General features: G+C 37.6%; 1 protein-coding gene across 1 annotated transcript in view; it reads right to left on the bottom strand.

The window, feature by feature from the left end:
• LOC107046265 overlaps positions 1-10053 on the bottom strand; it is a 40116-nt gene extending 30063 nt beyond the window's left edge. The window contains 4 exon segments of the mRNA XM_029126683.1: positions 8420-8504; positions 8507-8566; positions 9241-9301; positions 9955-10053. Of these exon segments, the coding sequence (XP_028982516.1) occupies positions 8420-8504; positions 8507-8566; positions 9241-9301; positions 9955-10053 (305 nt within the window).
• Between the last annotated feature and the right edge of the window lie 10812 nt (positions 10054-20865).

The following is a 20865-nucleotide window of genomic DNA, read 5'->3' as shown; positions in this document are numbered from 1 at the left end:
ATTCGATCGCATAGCAATTGATTTGAGAAGAAATGTTTTTACTCATGGCCAATTATATGTGGCTATGTCGAGAGTACGCTCATGGTCCACGTTACAAATATATTTGGGCGAACACGTAGAAAATACAATAGTCGAAAATCCAGTTTTTAAAGAATTATTTAGAGACTGAAAATGATTGATTGAAAAAATTTATATATTTTAATTCAATAAATAATGTAAAAACAATTAGAGTTTACTCAAAGTTAAAATTTGAATTGATATTAAATTTATTTCAACGAGATGAAACTTGATGGTCCATAAGTAAAAGATCCGTGAGCGTTACCAGGCTTTTTTCTTTGGTCTCTATGCTCAACTTCTTTTTTCTTTTCTATGAACCATGTATATAGTACAATCTTTGGAAAGCTCATTAAATGAGTTCTAAAGTGACGTCTGTTTCATCCAATTCTGACCATTTTTCATTGACTATCTATATTATCCCCTGGGCTATTCTACTCGGTCAACCTTAGATGTTTTTAAGGCATAAATTACATGGAAAGTGGGATGCTATATGCTATCCATCGACTTTCCAGACCTCTATACGAGGGAAATAAGNGCATTAATTAAATTTTAATTTTTTGAGAGAAAAAATTAGTAACTTTCTAGCCGGGAATCGAACCCGGGACCTCCCAATGTCGTGTCGGGTGCTCTTACTTTTTTTTAAATTTTTTTATCAATGGTTTTTATTTAACAGCAGCAGTATATACATATTTACAATATTTAAAACTAGATTTGAAAACATTTATTGAGTAGTATCTTCACTTGGTATAAACTTTGACCATTTTATGGTTCTCGAGCTTTAAACATTAACAGGAAGAAATACAGATTGGTATTCTTCATTTTTATCAAATTGATAACAATTTATTTATTATAATAAGCGTTATTGGTTGCTAACTTTATTAGTTTTTTTTTTTTATAGCCCTGAAAAAAAAATTGAAAAATAGGATTTTTTTTGCTATTTGCGGAAAAAAAANAACTCTAGCCCTTTTATTAATATGTTTATTATGGAAAAGGAATCCAAGGGATTTATATCTTTTCCTTGCTTTTAATATTTGAGTATCGAAGTGACTTGAGCATCTGAGTAGATTGTCTATATTAATCCCCAGGTATTTTACGTTTTCTTTGTTCGGAATAGTTGTTATATTGTTAGTCTCGGGGTCCATTATTTTGATTTTAAAGTCTTTAATGCTGTTTTTTTTCTTTTTCGACATATTTTCTACGGTGTTTCTGAATAGTATAGTTTCACTTTTCAGGGGGTTAACTTTTAGATTCCAATGTGTGTACATTTTATTAACCTTNTTGAGAAATTGCCGATTATAATTATATATCATTTATATCTATTTTATGGTCTTTAAGACTCATTAAATTANCATTTATCATATGAGCCGTAAAAATGGAAAATAGGCAGGGTGAATTGATTGTACCCTGTTGCAGTCCCTCTGTTATGTCAAAAATGTCACTTAGTTTATTATTATGATTAATGACCCTAAAATTTTTCCCGTGAGTCATGTTCCAGATAGTTTTAATTAAAGGTTCTGGAAATTTGTTTTTTATTAGAATATATGTCAACCCGTTTAACCAGACAGAATCGAACGCTTTTTCCAAATCAAGAAGGACCGCTCCAACCATCTGATTTTTAAAAAATGCCTCGTTAACGTCTGATAATAATTTATTTACCGCGTGTAGGGTAAAATGTTGGTGACGGAAGCCATATTGATTATCGGGAATTAGGTTTGTGTTTTAGTAACTGATAAGATAGAGTTGTTGATAACTGCTTCATATATTTTGCTTAGCGCAGGGGTCATACTTATTGGTCTGTAACTCACTGGCTCTGTTAAGTTTTTTCCTTTTTTATGAATAGGGATCACTAACGCTGTTTTCCACTGTTCGGGAAAGTAATAGTTGTTTAATGCATTATTAAATAGTATCGTTAAGTCTGTTACCATATTTTCAGGAAGATGTTTTATTATTATTGGAGGGATTTTGTCAGTTCCTGAGGAAATTTTATTTGGAAGAAATTTGAGAATCATTTTCACCGTAGCGACGTTGGTAAAGTAGTTATCTAGAATAGAGTTATTTTTTGCTGTGGTAGCTTTGTTATTATGATCGAAATTTATTACTGTGTTATTCGTGTCTTTATCTCGCGCCATTTTATTTTTAAATTCTTCTATTTTGTTATCAATTATCTCTTTTAAACGAGTGTTATTATTTAAGTATCTTGGTGAGTTAACCCTTTGATAATGGGCCCCAAATACGTTCAATATATCTGTCTCATTATTAATATTAAATTCATTATTTACTAGTGGGATGTTTTGTAAGTTGCAGTTAGCTTCTCTCAGAAGTGCTTTCTCAGAGTTGTTAATTCTTAGCTCATTAATAATTTGTTTATTCTTAGGTCTGAAGATGTTGTTTATTGTGGGCATAAATTTTTGAGTGTCCTTATAGTTTATTTGTTTGTGAATTTTTTTCCAGTGCTTTAAAACCGATTTATTAAATTCTTCGTCTAATTTTTTCCTGCATGATTTTAAAAGTGAGTGTATATTGATTGTTTCTCGTTTTTGTTTATGAGGATCTTTTTTTAGAGAGTTGTTATACATTGTTAGTAATTTAGATTTGTCTTTATGCAATTTTTTGATTTTTCTGTTTGAGTATTTTTTGACATTCCCAGAGGGACTAGCTTTAGGGACTGTATTTTCTATTGTCTCACGTATGTGCTTCGAGAATTCAGTAATAAAATCGTCAATTTCAGGGTTCGAGAGATTTCTATCATTTGGAACCACCAGTTCATAATTATCGGAGAGTTTTTTGGAGAAAATTTCCCAGTTTGTATTTTTGTACAGGTAAAACTGTCCCTCGCCCGAATTTTCAAGTATTGGTGCTAAGTTATCGTCGAGTTCTAGTTGTGCAATGAGAGCTCTGTGATCACTATCATAAATTTTTGTTGGGACTCTTCCGTTATCTAAATTTGTGAAATTTAGGCGACAGTCAATTAGTGCAAGATCTAAGTAAGTTTGGTGTTCGATATATGTATAATCGTTGGGGGGAATTATATTCAATTTTAATCTATGCTCGTTAGCGAGTTCCCAAAGTCTGAGATTTCTACCTCTATCATTTGAGTCGTAGTCTCCGTAGCAGGGGTTCCTACAATTCAAATCTCCCATCATGACGTAGAATGCTCTGTCGCTGAACAGCTTCAGTTCATTGAAGAGTATGTTAAGTTCATCGAAGAAGATATTCTTCCTGTGGTCTTTATTGGTGGCATAAACACTGATGCAATATATAGATCTGAAATCTAAAGTTTTTATTTTAATAATTGAGTATTCGAGAATTTTGTTGTTTTTAGAATTGGGATAATTAATTGTTGTGAATTTGATATCTTTTCTAATTAGTATCGCAGTGCCTCCAGAGAATTCAGAATTATGTCTGTCTTTTCGAATTAATTCATATTTATCTAATTTTATTTTGTGTTTAGCATTCAGTTTTGTTTCTGACAAAAACGCGATATCTATATTATTTTTTTCCAGAAATTCTTGTAAGAAATATCTTCTCTGTTGTCTAACAATTGAATTCACATTAATTGAGGCTAGGTTTAGGTGATTTAATTGTACTATATCTTGATAAATATCGTTGTTAATTTGTGGGTTGATTACCGCCATTTTTAGAAATTTTTAAATGATCCATAATGATTTGGATATTATCTTTGTTTTTTTCTACTTGAGCAGAAATAGTGTTTAATTTATCATTGAGTTTATTATCGAGAGCCTCAATGAGTATGTCTTTCAATTTGTTAGCCCATTGTGGAGGATCATTTGGGTTATTTTGGATGTTAGTCCTTACATTATTCATGGGGATATGATTTCTTTGTGTATTATTAATATTTTGTACTTGAGAAGCTCTATTATCTGCGGATAATGTTTTCTTATTACTATTTTGCTTGACTTTATCCGCGAAAGTGGTGGAAGGGGTCACTCTAGCGGCATATTTATTTAATTTTAGAGATTTATTGTTATTAATTATTTCATTGCGTGAGTTGATAATGTTCAATGCACCGGTAAAGTATATACAACCTCTCCAGTTAGCTGGGTGACCATTTTTACCACAGTTCGCACATTTAAGTAGTTGTCTTTCAGAATTGTCCTTGAGAGGGCATTGACCAGGCTCGTGTGTTTGCGCGCATTTCACACAGCGATATTCCAAAGAGCAGTTTCCAGCTGAGTGGCCTATTCTTTGGCACTTCTTGCATTGGAATGCTGCCTTTTTCTTTAGAGGTTCCCATTTTATTTTTTGATAAAGCAAGTATTTGATTTTAGTTAAGTTAGGGACAATTGAATCATTTGATAATTGGATTAGATACGCAAAAGAGCCAGTTTTCTTATTCAATATTAGTTTGCTTAGCTTTATTATCGTTATATTGTCTATTTTGAGTTCATTGATTGCATCAATAATATTAGCTTCTGAAAAATTCCCAAAAAAATTTTTTAGAACAATGTTCTTATTCTTTTCATTTTTGGGAGTATACGTATAGAATTTTTCCTCATTATCGATTAATAATTTTTTAAATTCTCTATATGTTATGATATCATGTGCTTTAATAGTGACAAAGTCAGAGTTTTGTGCTTGACTTAGATGAAACTTATCTTTAAATTCTCCATTGTTGTGTGTTGCTAGTATCTCGGCAACCTCGTGTAGCTGTTTCCCTCTGGCCTGGAGTGGAGGGGGGCGGGAACTGCTAGGCTTTGGTGCGTTTCGGGTATCTTGGCCTTTCCTTTGTTGTGGATGAAGTCGTTGACTAATCTCGGGTTCTTCACCTTGGGTTTGCAAATCGACATCGAGGTTTGTCGTTTCATCGAGTTCGGTGCCCTGTGGTGTCCTTGTATTGCTAGACGCCTGTGTAGACTTCAAAGAGGTTTGTTTGTGTTGGGTATCACGTTTGGGCCTCTTTTTCTTATTATTTGGGGATTCTTCGGACGCTATTGAAGAGTTCTCGGAAGAATCGAACTGTTTCTCGATATTTTGTTCCATTTTCTGCGAGTTTGATGAGCTCGCTTGTGAGGGAGAGAATGGAATAGGCGATTTGTATTTGTTACCATATTTCATTCTCATTCTGTTCATCTCTTTTTCCAGTGTAGCAGCAGTAATGTTTGTTACTTGCGTTCTACCCCTTTTTCCTGGGGTTAAATTATTTAGGTGGTCCATAGCCTTACGTTTTGGATCACTCTTGTTATCACGTGGGAGTAGACCGCGTCCGCATCCTCTGCCTCGCATCTTATTAGTAACTTTTGCTTTGTTTTAGCCTGGCTCTTCCGCAAAAGTTATTTATTAACACATTTCATTCTCATCTTTTTGATAATGAGAATTTGTCTTAACCCAATGTGTTATAATTATTGGACTTTAAGTACGGTTTTTATACAGATAGTTGTTTAAACTCGTACAAACACACTCTCGCGTCTAACTAATATTCTTTAGCTTTGCGGAGATGCGTCCGTCCTGTATGGCTTTTGCGAGCCGACTGACAGGTGTTCTGCCAATTGAGCTATTGTGGCCTCCTCCGCATCTCCGAATTTCAGAACTTGTGCATATCGTCTCACTATCCCCACTCCCCCCCACCCTTCCCGTTTAAAGCGATACTGAAATATTACAATCAAAGACATTTTACGACCGGTATATTCAACATCTATATTATAAACTACCGGGAACCACAGAAATTCACTGTCAAATTCACCTCAAACACCGCCTAACCTCTTTTAGGCATTAAAGAATCTCTCTTAATATAGATGTTGAATATACCGGTCGTAAAATGTCTTTGATTGTAATATTTCAGTCTGACCATTTTTCATTGAGTTATGAGAGTTTTAGGCGATAAGTGAATTTTCATATTTCACTTGAAAAATTAACTTCGGATGGATTTTTCGATGCTTTCAAGTGGCTTAAACAAAGACATTTATACATCATTTTGAAGAACATGTACTGTTTTTCGAAATGGTGTATTAAAAATGCGATTTAATTGGATTTTCATCAATTTATTACAGTTTTTTTCCATTTTTTATGTTTTGTCACACCTAGAAAATGACAGTTTTTGTAATTTATCAAGGGTTTATACTTAATCAGCGGGGATATATCATATATCAATTCGAAGGTTTCGTCGGGATCTTCAAATTGAAACCTTACATTATTGATTCCAACCATTAGATCAATTGTTACAAGCGATAATGCATCGATTTTGGCATGTCAAGTTTTGAAAATTTCCATTTTTTTTCTATAAACGATGATATTTTCTGTTTTTTTCTTCAAGTTTGTGGGAATATGTTATATATAATAAGCACATTAAATTGCCTTCAAATTGACCCCTGAACTATTTAATTACAGCCAAGTTTGATCAACTTATAGGAGATTTTATCTAAGAATTGAATTTCTTGATTTTTTTCTGAATTCAGATTAGTTCGCATTTTTCAATCACTATCGTTGAAGTAAAGTGAAGAATTCGTACATCATTTTGAAGAGTATTGTTACTTCTTCAAAATAGTACATAAAAAATCTGATTTCGTGGAATTTTCATCCAATTATGGTAGATTGTTTCTATTTTTTACTTCATGTCACACTTAAAAAATCATAGTTTCTGACAAAAAATGATGCTTTGGACTTCACCAGCGGGGATGTATTATATACTAGTTTGAAGATCTTATCGAGATCTTGCAATTAATACCGTGTTTTATCCATTCCATCCAATAGATAAATTCTGATAAGCAATAATAATTTCATTTTGGGATATCGCGCTGCGAAAATTCAAATTTTTTCCTCTTCATGAGGAAAATTTCCTCGGTTACTGTCCAAATCTGCGTAAGTACCTAATGCTTAAATATAGAAAGATCACATTTACGTTCAAAAAATTGACACCAAACTGATGCCCCATTAAAAATGCATTGATATTTTCCATTTTTCGAAATCATTTATTGGTAATGATGAAGCTTTCGATTCGATCCGTCAATGTGTATGACGAATCGATTTGAACATCTTTATCATTTGTGAAGTTGTCAGGAGAATGAATTGAAGTTTCTGTTTAAAGTTGGTTTGTTCGGGGTAATTGACGAGATAGCCGAGTGAATAAAACTTGACCCTTGACTGGGGTTGTAAAGCCCAGGTATACCAATCGGTACGCCAACGATGTCTCCTGAACTGCTGCGAGCGGAAAGTGAGCCGAAAGCAGGATGAATTTTTAATTTAAGGAAAGGAATAATTGACACACAATTCACTTAAACTTTGGTATATTAAAAAATGAAATTTGTACGGAGAAAGTGAAAACAAAATTATTGCACTGATAACACAGAACAAATACTTAATTGATTTTTGCACACAAAAAAGTTCGAATGATTGAATTTAAAGTTCGTAAATATATAAGTGACTATATTAAGCACTTCAGATAGATGATAATACACCTTAACAACGAATATTTGGTTTTTAAATGTTATAAATGAGAGATCAAGTCATAAGATCTTGTCTCTCTGAAGTCTTGGTGGTAACTAACTTAGATTTTTCTTAAATTCTATGCCTCAACTAAAAGATAGAGAGTGAGGGTAAAGAGGGATGTTACTCTCAAAAGAGAGGGAAGGGTAATTTCCTTATTGGTGGAAAAATAGCTGAGGGCGTGAAATTATTGGGTGGTCTGCAAAACAGACCTAAAGTATNCCAAAGTACGTTGAGTCCTCGTTGAGGACAGAAAGACAAAAAAAAGGGAGAGGTTCAGAAGGAAACTCTCGAGGTCTGTTTTACTGCTTGCACATGTTGGGGAAAGTGTCTCGAGACTGCATTTTCGAGAAAAACAATTTTTTGTGTGAAGCAATTGTCAAGGGGTTCTGAAATGAGCAAATTTGAGTGGTTTATGACCTTGACGTGAGAGAATTTAAGTAAAAGAGATTTAAAAATATTTCTTTTGTAAATGGGGAAAACTATTTCGTTAAATTGAGGAAAGATGAGTTTTAACGGTCGGCTTGGACATAATTTTATATTGCGATCGAACATGGTTTATAGTTGGTTAATTTAATTGTGACAATAATTATAATTATTTCTAATATAAAAATGAAAACATGATTGAAATATAATAAAAAAATTGACATAATGTAGGATCACGTAGTTCTTAAGTCTGGGGATTTATAATTCATGAAAATGACGACAAATATCAATTTCATGCAACCTAGGTAGCGCGCGCTAAGTGCGCGATCTTCCTAGTATATTAAAACGTCAGAAAATTCGAAAACATCGCGTCAAATGACTGAACGGGTTTCTGTGGAATTTTCCATATATCTCAATGACAGATGAACAGCGATTTCATGTTACTCGCAGTGTGATTAATTCTTTGTCGATTTTTATTACAATACATGTGATTTACCTTGATACCCAAGCAGTATGAACGCGTGTCCCGGTCGCAATGAAGAGCCGTCTATCATTGTGACCCCATGTCAACGATGAAACTTGGCACTGGAACATTTATAAAAAGTTTGGGTAACAAAAATTCCAGGGAAACAGTACGTTATCACTTTATTACATGAAAATTTACGAATGAAAAAATATGAAACATGAGAGGTAATTCCTACGTCGCTGGCTCTGTGATCACATAAACTCTCAGTTGTTTCCGAAAATTGTACATTTAGTTAACCTCTCAAGTCCGGCGTCCATAGCACATACGGACCTACGTGTGAATGCCTGTCTCTCTCTAAAGCTGAATATTTCCGAAAATATAGAACTTTACAACGGGTCTAGCGGAATAAGTATGGTGAAAATGCCTCCACCGAATTTTGGATTGCCAATTTTTCTCTTCTCTCTATATAAATAAAAAAAATACGGCGAAAAATTCAGGGGACGCTCAAGTTCAGGGGACGCTTAAATTCAAGGGATGCTCAAATTCAGGGGACGCTCAAAGTCAGGCGACGCTGGGTGCCTATACGGGGTTCCTATATGGGGAGGTGCCTGTATTTATAAGGGATATCTATATGAGGGGGTGGTCATAAAGGGGATATCGATATTTATAGAGGATTACTATACACACACGGACGGGGGGGGGAGCGAACGAAGCGAGGGGGGGGGGCGAAGCCCCCCCCGGGGTTGGCGAGCGGAGCGAGCAGGGGGGGAAGCCCCCTAGTATGCCAATATGCCTCCATGCAAATTTTCAGATTTTAAGTGGCATTTGTGACAGTTCTACTCCCAACAAACCTTTTTTTCTGATTTCACGTTTCTTAGCTGTCAAAAAGTTTTCTAAAAATCTGAAGAAATTCTGAAAAATCAGAAACATATCAATATTTATGAGATATGTTTTTGTTATAATAATTTCTCGAAGTCGATTGCCACTTAGATTTTTGACGACTGTGAGGTTGGCACATACGAGTGCTATTCATCTCATCAAACCTCTTGAGACACTAGGCACGAACGATATTTTTCCGTAGTGACTTTCACTTTTGCCAGTTCGCGGAAGGGTCAATACCAATCTTCGGATTGGGAAAAGGGAAGATCAGTACGGAAAACTTCCATTTTGTGCCTGCGCCATATTGAAAAAAAATAAAGTTGAGAAATTTTGGGATTTTTACGAGAAATCCACTTATAAATCATTCGTTGGGCCTCGTTCATAAACTTTGACACTACTTATAGTTATTTTACATATTATGCTAGCATAGTCACTCAAGGTTTGTTCACGAATTGGATTGTTTTTAGATTGTTCGCATTATTCTACCATTTCACCGAGAATGAATCTTTAATTTTCAATTCAAATCTCTTGTCAAATTATATTTATTGATTCATATATATTAATTCATATATTTTTATTGTATACATTTTTATATGTATCGTATAGCATACGTATTGTATGTATTTCTATTGTATACGGGACTACGCCTCCTGCTCGCTCCGATTGGCATGTGACCCCCACGTGACCGTCATATAGCCCCATATGACACCATGATCCGTAATCTGACCCTTGTGACACTTATTCTGACCATCATTATAACCCTCGTGACCCTTATCATTAACCATATGACCCTTAGATTTTGACCATTTATTTCTGAATCTTAATTTTGGTTTAATTTCGAGTAGTTCACTCAATCGATTGTCGGCTTTTCAGCCGAGTGATTGCGATAAAGTGCGCCTTTCAGTAGACATTTCTCCATTTTTCCTTCGCCGAGGATGTTTCCATTCCTCTGACGCATTCTTTCTCTCTCCATAGAGGCTCAACTCTGAAGGAAACAACAATTACCTGCGAATCCTTCTCACCTCACAGGGCGCCGAATATTGAGAGGCACGTGCGACACAAGCATCCGGAGACTCTTTCTCACCCACCTGTGCCCACCTCAACTCATCCCCAATGCTTGGTAAAAGCAATATTATCGCTGGTCAACACCTGGACTACTCGTCATGGACGCACGTGTGATCGGGCTTCCAGGAGTCGGCCGAACTCCCGGCCCATGGATCCACGCCAAGACCCCTCCTTTCGCCTCAGGATATGGATCCCTGGAAACGTGAAACGACTGTATTCCACCCGGTCAAAGTAATCCATTCATTCTCTTTGTAGGACGCTAATGCGTCCCACTTTCTCACTGTTTCGGATCTAGTCCAAACAACGTTCCCACATGATCCACTATGGACCAATGCCACTAATGACTGTAGCTAGTAACCGGAAAATCATCCACTCGACACCAACGTATGTCACCGACTGTCTCGAAATCTCTTAGGGCCTTCTCGCCATAGCCTGGATATCTCAGCGGCAGTGGGTCATCCGTTACCCGACCACCACCAATCAGCTGGACGGCAATCGAGGGGGCGCTAGTCCTCTCACCTAGGCGTTGGTCCCTAGTCTAAGTCGATAGTGCCTTTAAAATCGCCTAGTTGGAACGCCTGTACGTCGGCCCTTATTCCCCAAACACAGCTGGGCGTGTTTCTAAATATGACGACAGTGTATCAACAGCCTGACAATAATGTTCGGAAGCATGGTTGAAGCCAAACCACGCCTCTTGGCATTATTTCATTGGTCTATTCACCTCAGGCGCGGCTTCTTTAGCCGTTCGATGGGACTGTCATCTCGCGCTCAGCTTCTTCAGCTGTCGTTAGATGTCACTCTCTACACTTTCTTCACTCTCATGACACTTGACTCATGGATTTTGTTCTGTGAGTAAAACAATTTCACCCGTGTCGAGAAAATCTCGTTACGATATATACAGGGCATCCCACCCTTGCTTTCCTCGCAAGGGTAAAAATACTTTGGATGTTTCCACACGGAGAAAAAGATATAATTCTGCCAATTAAATTTATTTTAGACAAGAATTTATGGGGAGATTTCGTGTGAAAATTTCAGTCATTCGTTTGTCTGAAACAAATTTGATCGGCAGGATTAAACTTTTTTCTCAGTGTAGCCATTTTTCCCGCGTGATCACTACGCTTATCTTTCCTGTTTAACCCTCGGGAATACTCTACTCTTCTCCCTCGCTCGACCCTCGCGATTAGTNCTTGTGATCACTCCACTGGTCTGCCCCTTATACTTTTATGTTCAATCGACTTGTCTTCCGCGTTTGACCCTTGTGATAACTCCACTCGCTTCCCTCATTTTACCCTTATGTTCTCTCCATTTGTCCCCCCCCCCGTTTGACCCTTGTGATTACTCCACTCGGCTGCCTCATTTGACCCTTATTTTCACTCCAAAACTTTTGTTGTACCACGCTAATTTTTTTGGTGGCCCTCAAAAGGGCCTATTATTATGCTCTTAACGGTGGCATGTGAGAACCTTCATATGCTGGAGCATTTCACCTCCAACATCAGTCACGGCTGCATGTAGTCGTGCCACCAAGTCTTCCGCAGTCTCAGGCTCTGTCTCGTATACCTTTCCTTTTAGATAGCCCCAAAGGAAAAAGTCTGGCGGCATTCAATCAAAAATTAAAAAATGGAAACACATTATTTTATAGTACGATTGATTTTTCTGGAGTAGTCTTACCGTGCAGGCCAGTGTTTGGAGCATAGCGCACGAAAAAACGTCCAGACCACTGAATATTCAGGTGGGCAGTAACATCTCGAGCAAAGTGATGTGATTGAGGAGACCATTCTGCTTGAACCACCGAGGTGTAGTTTGGAGTGAACCTTGTCGAGATATCTGGAAGCGTCTACATGATGAATTCGTGGTACTGTTGACTCTGAGAAATACACAAGTGAGAAAATTTCATCGATTGTATATCCTATGTGTGTGCGTGCGTGGATAATAAATATATGAGACATCCACACAATTCGAAAGCTGGTAAAGCAATACGCAATTACGCACTCTTTATACCCACACATTGATTTTCCTGTGTGTCTGAAAACTTTTTCTCCTCACCGTGTAAGGATTTTCTACAGCATAATTATGTGAATTATGCTGATTAAGAATGCCTTCTCGGATGAACGGAAATTCGTCTGTGTACATAATTCCGCCCAAAAAATTTTCACGCTCGTAATACAAGGCCAGAAACTCTTGACAATAGTGGAGACGATTCTGTGCATCTCCTGGCTCGGATTTCCGAGCTCTTGTGGAGTCAAATCGATAGAGGGAATTAGCCGGCAGAATGCGATTTACCGTTGACTTCAGATGGCTCGTTGCTCTTTGAAGCCTCCGACAACTCGTAGTTGAATCTTCCTCCACGCGTGCCAAGATCTCTTCGTTAATTTCAAGCGGACATTGAGAGCCTCCTGCGTGACCTTGTTGTAACACATGGTTCTCCTACAACCGACCGTCCAAAACCTGAATCACACGTAGGCCCCGATGTCTTCGATTGGAAAATGTCACACTGCTGCATTATCTCTGGGAGTCTATTCTTCAGTTGAAATCGAACGTTCGAATTCGACAAGTCGCATACGGCCCATAAGGCGCACCATGAGCCGCATGCGACCCACCGAAATCAAACGCACGATTTCTACTCGAGAATAGACTCCCTGCATTCACCGTTCATGAGATCCATACCAATGTATTCCTTCACTGCGTAACTCTCCATTTTTTACTCGATGTCCCACACTGGCCAATAGTACAGGACTAATGACTGAGAATAATAAAATATTTATCTCTTATTTCATCTCTTTTTCTTATTCACATTCTCTTTTATCTACTGAAAAAAAACGGCATACTGTCAACTAAAATATCTCGATAACTGTTGGAAAGTTATCGACACATGCAGCGTGACAAAGTAAGGGAATTTCATAATGAATAGAATGAATTCTCACCCATATTTCTACGGCTAGTTGTTCTCAAGATATCATNCGTGTCCTCTCCACGTCGCTCGAATTACAACGAAACGTTTCGAGACGATTCCATAACCTTGACTTTGAAAGCGTCTCGAAATAACTTGGTGTAAAGCGAGGCGAGGGGGGGGGGAGGACACGAATGAACGCGATAGGGGGATAGTGGGGCGAAACATGGGGTTGATTAAATTTTGATATCTCGAGAATAACTAGCCGGAAAAGTATGAGTGAGAATTCATTCTATTCATTATGAAGTTCCCTTACTTTATCACGCTGCATGTCTCGATAACTTTTCAATAGTTATCGAGATATTTCAATTGACAGGATGTCGTTTTTTTTCAGTAGGAAAAAAACNACGTCGCTCGAATTACAACGAAACGTTTCGAGACGATTCCATAACCTTGACTTTGAAAGCGTCTCGAAATAACTTGGTGTAAAGCGAGGCGAGGGGGGGGGGAGGACACGAATGAACGCGATAGGGGGATAGTGGGGCGAAACATGGGGTTGATTAAATTTTGATATCTCGAGAATAACTAGCCGGAAAAGTATGAGTGAGAATTCATTCTATTCATTATGAAGTTCCCTTACTTTATCACGCTGCATGTCTCGATAACTTTTCAATAGTTATCGAGATATTTCAATTGACAGGATGTCGTTTTTTTTCAGTAGGAAAAAAACGATGTAGATAAAATGAAGACGTAGAATAAGACATAAAAGCTGTGTTACATCGAGGAATAGTCATTCGTGTTCTATCATTCGCCAGAGTTGGATGTGAAGTGCATAATGAATAATTACACAGTGAACGAATACGTTGACATGCATCTAATTTATGGTGCATTCAGGGGTAATGCAACGGAAGCAGCGCGACAGTATCGTGTGAGATTCCCTAATCGAAGACATCCAGGTCCACGTGTAATACAGGATGTGGATGGTCGGATGCGAGAGAACCACGTGTTACCACAAGCTCACGCAGGAGGACCTCAACGTCCTCTTGATACCGAGGAAGACATTTTGGCACGGGTGTAAGAACACCCAACCATGAGCTGTCGGAAGCTTGAAAGAGCAACTGGCTGTTCGAAGTCCACCATGAATCGCATCTTGCTAGCTAATTCTCTCCACCCATTCCACTACACAAGAGCTCAGAAACTCGAGCCAGGAGATGCAGAGCAGCATCTGCACTATTGTCAAGAGTTTCTAGCATTGTATTACCATCATGAAAATTTCTTGGACGAAATTATGTGAACAGATGAATCTCTATTCATCCGAGAAGGGATTTTCAATCAGCATAATTTACATAATTATGCTGTTGAAAATCCTCACTTAGTAAGGTAAAAGAGTTTTCAAACACGCTGGAAAGTGAATGTGTGGGGGGGGGGGGAATAGTGGGTAATTGAGTATTTCTGTCCCAGCTTGTAGATTGTATGAATGTGAGTATCATACATTCGTTCCCTACATACGTATACACATAACACATGCAAGCGACAAAATATTTATTTTTTCATTTTTGTTTTCAGGGTCAACAGTATCATGCCTTCATAACGCAGACCCTCCCTGATATACTCGAGGATGTTCCACTGCAAGACAGACCACGATGATTCCAGCAGGATGGAGCACCACCTCACTGTGCTCGAAAAGTCACTGCCTACCTGAATGCTCAATTTCCTGGACGTTGGTTTGGCCGTTATGGACCACTCCACTGGCCTGCACGGTAAGCCTACTCGAGAAAAACCCATTGTACCTTAAAATAATGTGTTTGTCATTTTAGATCACCTGATTTGACTCCACTGGACTTCTTCCTTTGGGGCTACCTCAAGGAACAAATTTACGAGATAGAGCCAAAGAGTGCTGAAGACTTGGTGGTACGATTACATGCAGCAGTGACCAATGTTCAGACTGAAATGCTCCAGCATGTGAAGGTGGAAGTCCTCAGGAGGATCCATGTATGCGTGGCTGCTGGTGGAGGTCATTTCGAGCAAATGCCGCCGTGAAGAGCATTACAATCGGCCCCTTTCAGGGCCATCAAAAATTTAACGTAGTATAATGAAAGAGTTTACTCGAAACAGCAAATAATCAGAGTATTATTTATTCATTTTTAACGAAATTCGTAGCAAGATCCTGCAAGAACTTGCAACGTTCACTCCATTTGTCTCCCCGTTTGACCCTTGGGATCATTCCACTCGTCTGCTCCATTTGACCTTTATGCTCACTCCACTTATCTCCCGCGTTTGACCCTTGTGAATACTCTACTCGTTTGCCTCATTTGACCCTTATGGTCAACTCACTTGTCTCCCGCGTCTAACCCTTGTAATGACATCACTTGTCTGCTCCATTTGATCCTTATGTTCACTCCATTTGTCTGGCCTGTTTGACCCTAGTTTATCACTCCACTCGAGTGGAAGTACAAAACAAAACAAGTGGGGGTTCAAGCCTATCTGACAGAAGGCCGTTACCTTTGAGTTATTAGTATTTTTTGCTTCCGAATGGAAGCATTGTAATCGATGATTTTTTCGATTTCCCAATTTTAGCTGGAAATGATGTAGAATATCATGAAACGTGAAGATATGATGTTTTTAGAAAATGTATATGCGTATGTCCGCATGAGTGTGCAATTTTTTTTTAATTTTCATAAATTATAACGAAAAGAGGACTAAAGTTGAAGCTACAAATCTGAAATTTTGTCACATTATTGGTATTACTTTGGAGCATTTTGAGGCGCAGTTTCAGTTTCATCGGTCCAAGAGTTTCTGAGATATAGATATTTCTTAAAAATATTACTTCCTTAATATCTCAAAAACTACATGACCGAATTTAATTTTTTTGACGTCAAAATCTTCCTTGTGATAATATCTATCGAATCAAATAATATAATAATAATATTGCTACATAACTAGGGGCAGTTTGGTAATAATTAGCCTTTTTTATTTTTAGCAGAAAAAGTAACTCACCCACGAAAAAATGAATAAAGAAATGTCACATGAATATTGACATATTTCTGATTGTTCAGAATTTGTTAAGATTTTATTTTTTTAGGTTTTAACACTTTTTGACGGCTAAAAAATGACGTTAGAAAAAGGTGATTTTTTGCGATGAAAGTGGCCGAAATGCAAATAAATATCTGAAAAGTTGTATGCAGGCATATTGAATCATCATAAACAACAGAAAAAATTAGCGATTCAAAATTCGGTGGGAGCAGTTTCACCATAGTTATTCCACTAGACGCTTCGTGTAAATTGTGTTGTGAAGACTACTTGATTAACTTTGAATGTTACTCTTTTATTGGGTGTATGTCTCAATTTTTACAGATTTTTCAGTGAATTTATTTAGTAGAAACAAATAGAGAACAACGAACTTGGTCTTGGAAATATTGTCCATCATTTTCTATGACCTTGCGCCATCTCTCAGGTAACATACGAATGCCGTCGCGAAAGAAACTTGCAGGCTTGAAGGTGATAAAGTCATCGACGAATTTCTGCACATCGTCCAGCGTTTTGAACTATTTATGCACTAAGGCGTGCTGCATTGAAAGGAACACGTAATAATCGGATGAGGCCAAGTCTGGTGAGTATGCCACGTGCGGGAGAACTTCCCATCCCAAGTTCAAGAGGGTCTTCTCTGAGTCGTGCGAGCAACGTGAGGTCGAGCATTGTCATGCAGCAGTATGACGTGCCTGCTTCCTTGCCCAGTAAATGGCCTTTTCCGATCAAGTTCTTCGCTCAGTTTGTTCAATTGTCGGCTGTAGCTTCTGCAGTCACCGTCTGACCAGTTTGCAGGACTTTGTAATAAAGCACACCCTTCATGTCCCACCAAATACACAGGAGAATCTTTTTTAAGTGTATGCTCTGTTTCGGCATCGATGTACTGGGTTGCCCGGGATCTACCCACGACTTTTTACGTTTGGGATTCACATAAAAAATATACTTTTCACCACTCGTCACAATTTTCCAGAAGAAGTCCTTTTTTTGTTGCCGGGCAAGCAGTGAAAGGCATGTATTCATACGTTGACCTGGGTTATGTTCGGTCAACATATGTTGACCGAAAACAACCTTTCAAGTTTTTGGATTTTTTCCATTTGGTACAAATGCTTGGAAATAGCTGTTTGGGTAACTCCTAACTGAGCTGCAAACTCTTGTTGTGTTTGGATTGAGTCTTCATCCAGTAGAGCTTATAATTGCGCATCTTCAAACTATCGAGGCTGTTCAGGGCACGGCGGCCACTAAGATCGAAATCACCACTTCTAAAATGTTTGTACCAATAATTGAACGTTTCATAAGATACAACGTCGGCACCAAAAACACTATATATAAATTCCCGTGCTTTAGAAGTATTGTTTCCTTGTTGGAATTCGTATAAAATGCAGTGCCGAATACGCTGTTTATCAGTTGCCATCGTAAACTCTGCTATTCTCAGAGGTTATGTAACTCACTTAGACTTGTTGTTCGGTGTTCTGAAACCATTTATGCAATCCTTCCAAAACTCCAAAAGACCGCGAAAATATTTCTATTTCAAATATAATTTTAAGCTCGAAGAAAAAATCTGTAAAAATTAAGTCATACACCTAATATAATGTAACTAAAGATAATTTTCCGATTTATCGTCGCGTTTTTACGATACCGAATGTCAATGAATTCGAGGTAATGGAGGGGCAAGTTCTGTCGTGTATGTAATTGTAGATACGCCGTGCGGTCCGCCTGATGTTTTGTAAAGTCGGCTTCAAAATTTCGTTGCCGCTACGCTACCACGTATCGCGATGTTCTCAAAGAGTGATCTCACAAAAGGGTGACACGCTTTATTATCCGCGGACAAAATCTCCGCGACACAATATCACGGACAAAATATCCGCGAGCCAAAATATCGGAAGACATATTATCCACCGACAAATGATCTTTCGTTACGATCTTATTAGTAGGAAAATTACCCTTACTTACAATATCATGTTGATTGTTACGAATTCTTATCGTTCATTAATTGTTGTCTCTCTGCGTTAATACATGGTTATGATTATGTTGCTCATAAGTTCATTCTCATTGATGATTTAAGAATTCTGTTGTTGTTCGTGCATAATCATTTATGGTTTGAGATCTGTGAATAGTGATTGTATTTATTGCGTGAAAGTTTGTTTGGACTGATTTCTGCTGCAATTTATTGAATATATACATTCAAAACTATCATCTCTGTAATCTTTGCTAAATATTACCCGCTCTACATTCATCAATAACTATGGTATTTTAGTCTGTAGATGATTTTAATAAGAGAATTAATGGGAGGAATTTAGTCGGGGAACGATATGTCTTCGGATTTGTTGTTCCGCGGAAATTATGTCGCGGATATTTTGTCCGCGGATAATAAGTTATATAATTGACGAAAGCCCTCAATGTTAAAAATAATGGGGTATGTTCCGCAACCATAACAGAAACTGAGCCCGCAGCGTGAGGGATTCTCCGCCCCCATGAAAAAATATATATCACGTTTTATAAGCGAAAATATATTGTGATATATATGTTATATCTTTTATAATATACATATACGAGGAATATAAATGTGGGATATAAAAATGATATAATTTACAAACATATCTGATTTTATATTTTCAATATAAAAGATTGAGTAAGAAATATATATATATATGAGAATATATTCATCGGATATATGTACCAGTTATATGAAAAATATATGAATGTTCTAGGATATGATATAGAGCAAATTTATCGATATTTGTATACTGAAAATAGAATAAAATATTCGAAAAATATAACTCTTATGAAGTTCATTATATTCTTCTTCTATTAATTATGTAAATTTTCATATTATTATCACTGTGACGAAGGTCATTTAAAGAAACCCGGATTAATTATCCGGAAAAATATGTCATTAATAGCAATTTAAATAGCAGAGCATACTCTCTCGTTCTTTTACCGCTATATCCGCGGAACCTTGTAAATAATAGTGAGTAAGTCATACCGGATCTTGTGGAGTGAAGACTGACGCAGGGAAATAGCAGAAAGTCAAAAATTTTTCACCAATTGAGGAGTAAAAAGGAGAGTAGCATTACTGAACACACTGGCCAGTTTATTTTGGCAGTGGAGAACCCGAAAGACCAATAAGAGTGCTAGAAAAGTGCTGAAATGGCCCGGAGATATATTCTGAGGAGAGTTATTGTTGTTGTGCTGTTGACAGCAGTAATTCAGGATCCAAAAAGAGATTGGAATATTTTGGATCCGTGAAAAGACTACGGAATTTTCCCGTCAAAATCTAGAGAAAGGAAATAGTAAGAAAAGGAAGGAGTCATTCAGAACCAGTATAAATGTGTGGACTCCCGAGGTCAATGTTGCGACAGGTGAGGTTATGTCGCCAAACGGATGCAGTCAACGATGATTAGGAATGAAGAAAGGTCGCGGACGTGTTCATCAGTGGATCTGGATGGTGAGGGAAAAATCGGGGATTATTCCTGACTCGTGAACGGATGGAATGCATATAGAAATGCATTAATGTAACACTTGACATCCGACTCTTGGGAACAGTTGAGAGGTAAGTAAGAAGGGCACTGACTTCGACCTTTGATGTGAATTAATTACCACCTTGACCGTGACGGCATGACGATCGATGTAGATCGAAAGGAAATGAGGACGCACTTCATTGGCTGTTCTGTTGGCCGAGAGAATGCCTAAGCTTCTGATTGGTGAGAATGGGAGTGAAGGGAAAAAACTGGCCCTGGAGAAATAAGAACCCCGGAATGAAGAGACTCTGCGTGGCAAACGACTTGTAACAGGAGATATTGTTTTTCCCGTCTCGTCGACAAAATTTTCCCTCGCTCTCAGGGATCTCGTGGGCGGCTTCAGGGAAAATAATTATAAGCCACCAAAAATTAACTAATTATTAATTAATTATTAGGATTTTTTGACGATTATTAATTCAGTGATTTGGATAAAATATTCCTATCGATTCCGTCTATTCACCGAGTATTGCAAATTCAAATCACAGTCGCCATATGCAAATTCAGACATCATCTGCAGGGCAATCGCCAAATTATTGATTTATATTCGACAGCGTGAGCGAAGAGCAATTAGTTTCGTGGCACGACACACTTCGCCCGGCAGCGAGAGTGTATAGTTGTCTCTTATATTCTATATTGTATATTATTAATTTAATTTGATATTGAGTCGTAAGAGTGGACAGCTGAGGACGTTTAGAACCTTCCAGGAAATAAATCGAGTGAATTGTCGACATAATAAGTGAATAGTAATTGAACTACACACTTATTAGAGTAAATTAAGAGAGAGAGAGGGAGAGAGAGAGAGAGAGACAGACGGACAAAAATTCTAAGAGAATTAGAATTTACAAAGAAAAAATTTCGGTTTCACCCAGCCGGGAATCGAACCCGGGTCTCCCAGATACGCACCGCGCACTCTGACCGAGTAAGCAACAGGAAACCACAGAAATTCACTCTCAAACTCACCTCATAAACCGCGCAACTTCCTCTAAAAATTAAAGAATTCTATGAGAATTAGAATTAACTCACAGAGAATTAGAATTAATTCAAAGTGTTCCTGCCGACAATTCTCTCTCTCTCTCTCTCTCTCTCTCTCTCTCTCTCTC

This window comes from Diachasma alloeum, unplaced genomic scaffold (assembly GCF_001412515.2).
Source record: "Diachasma alloeum isolate Michigan unplaced genomic scaffold, Dall2.0 Dall_scaffold_01253, whole genome shotgun sequence".
Taxonomy (NCBI): domain Eukaryota; kingdom Metazoa; phylum Arthropoda; class Insecta; order Hymenoptera; family Braconidae; genus Diachasma; species Diachasma alloeum.
Note: the sequence above shows the minus strand (reverse complement) of the source record. Positions and strands in the feature narration are given on the sequence as shown.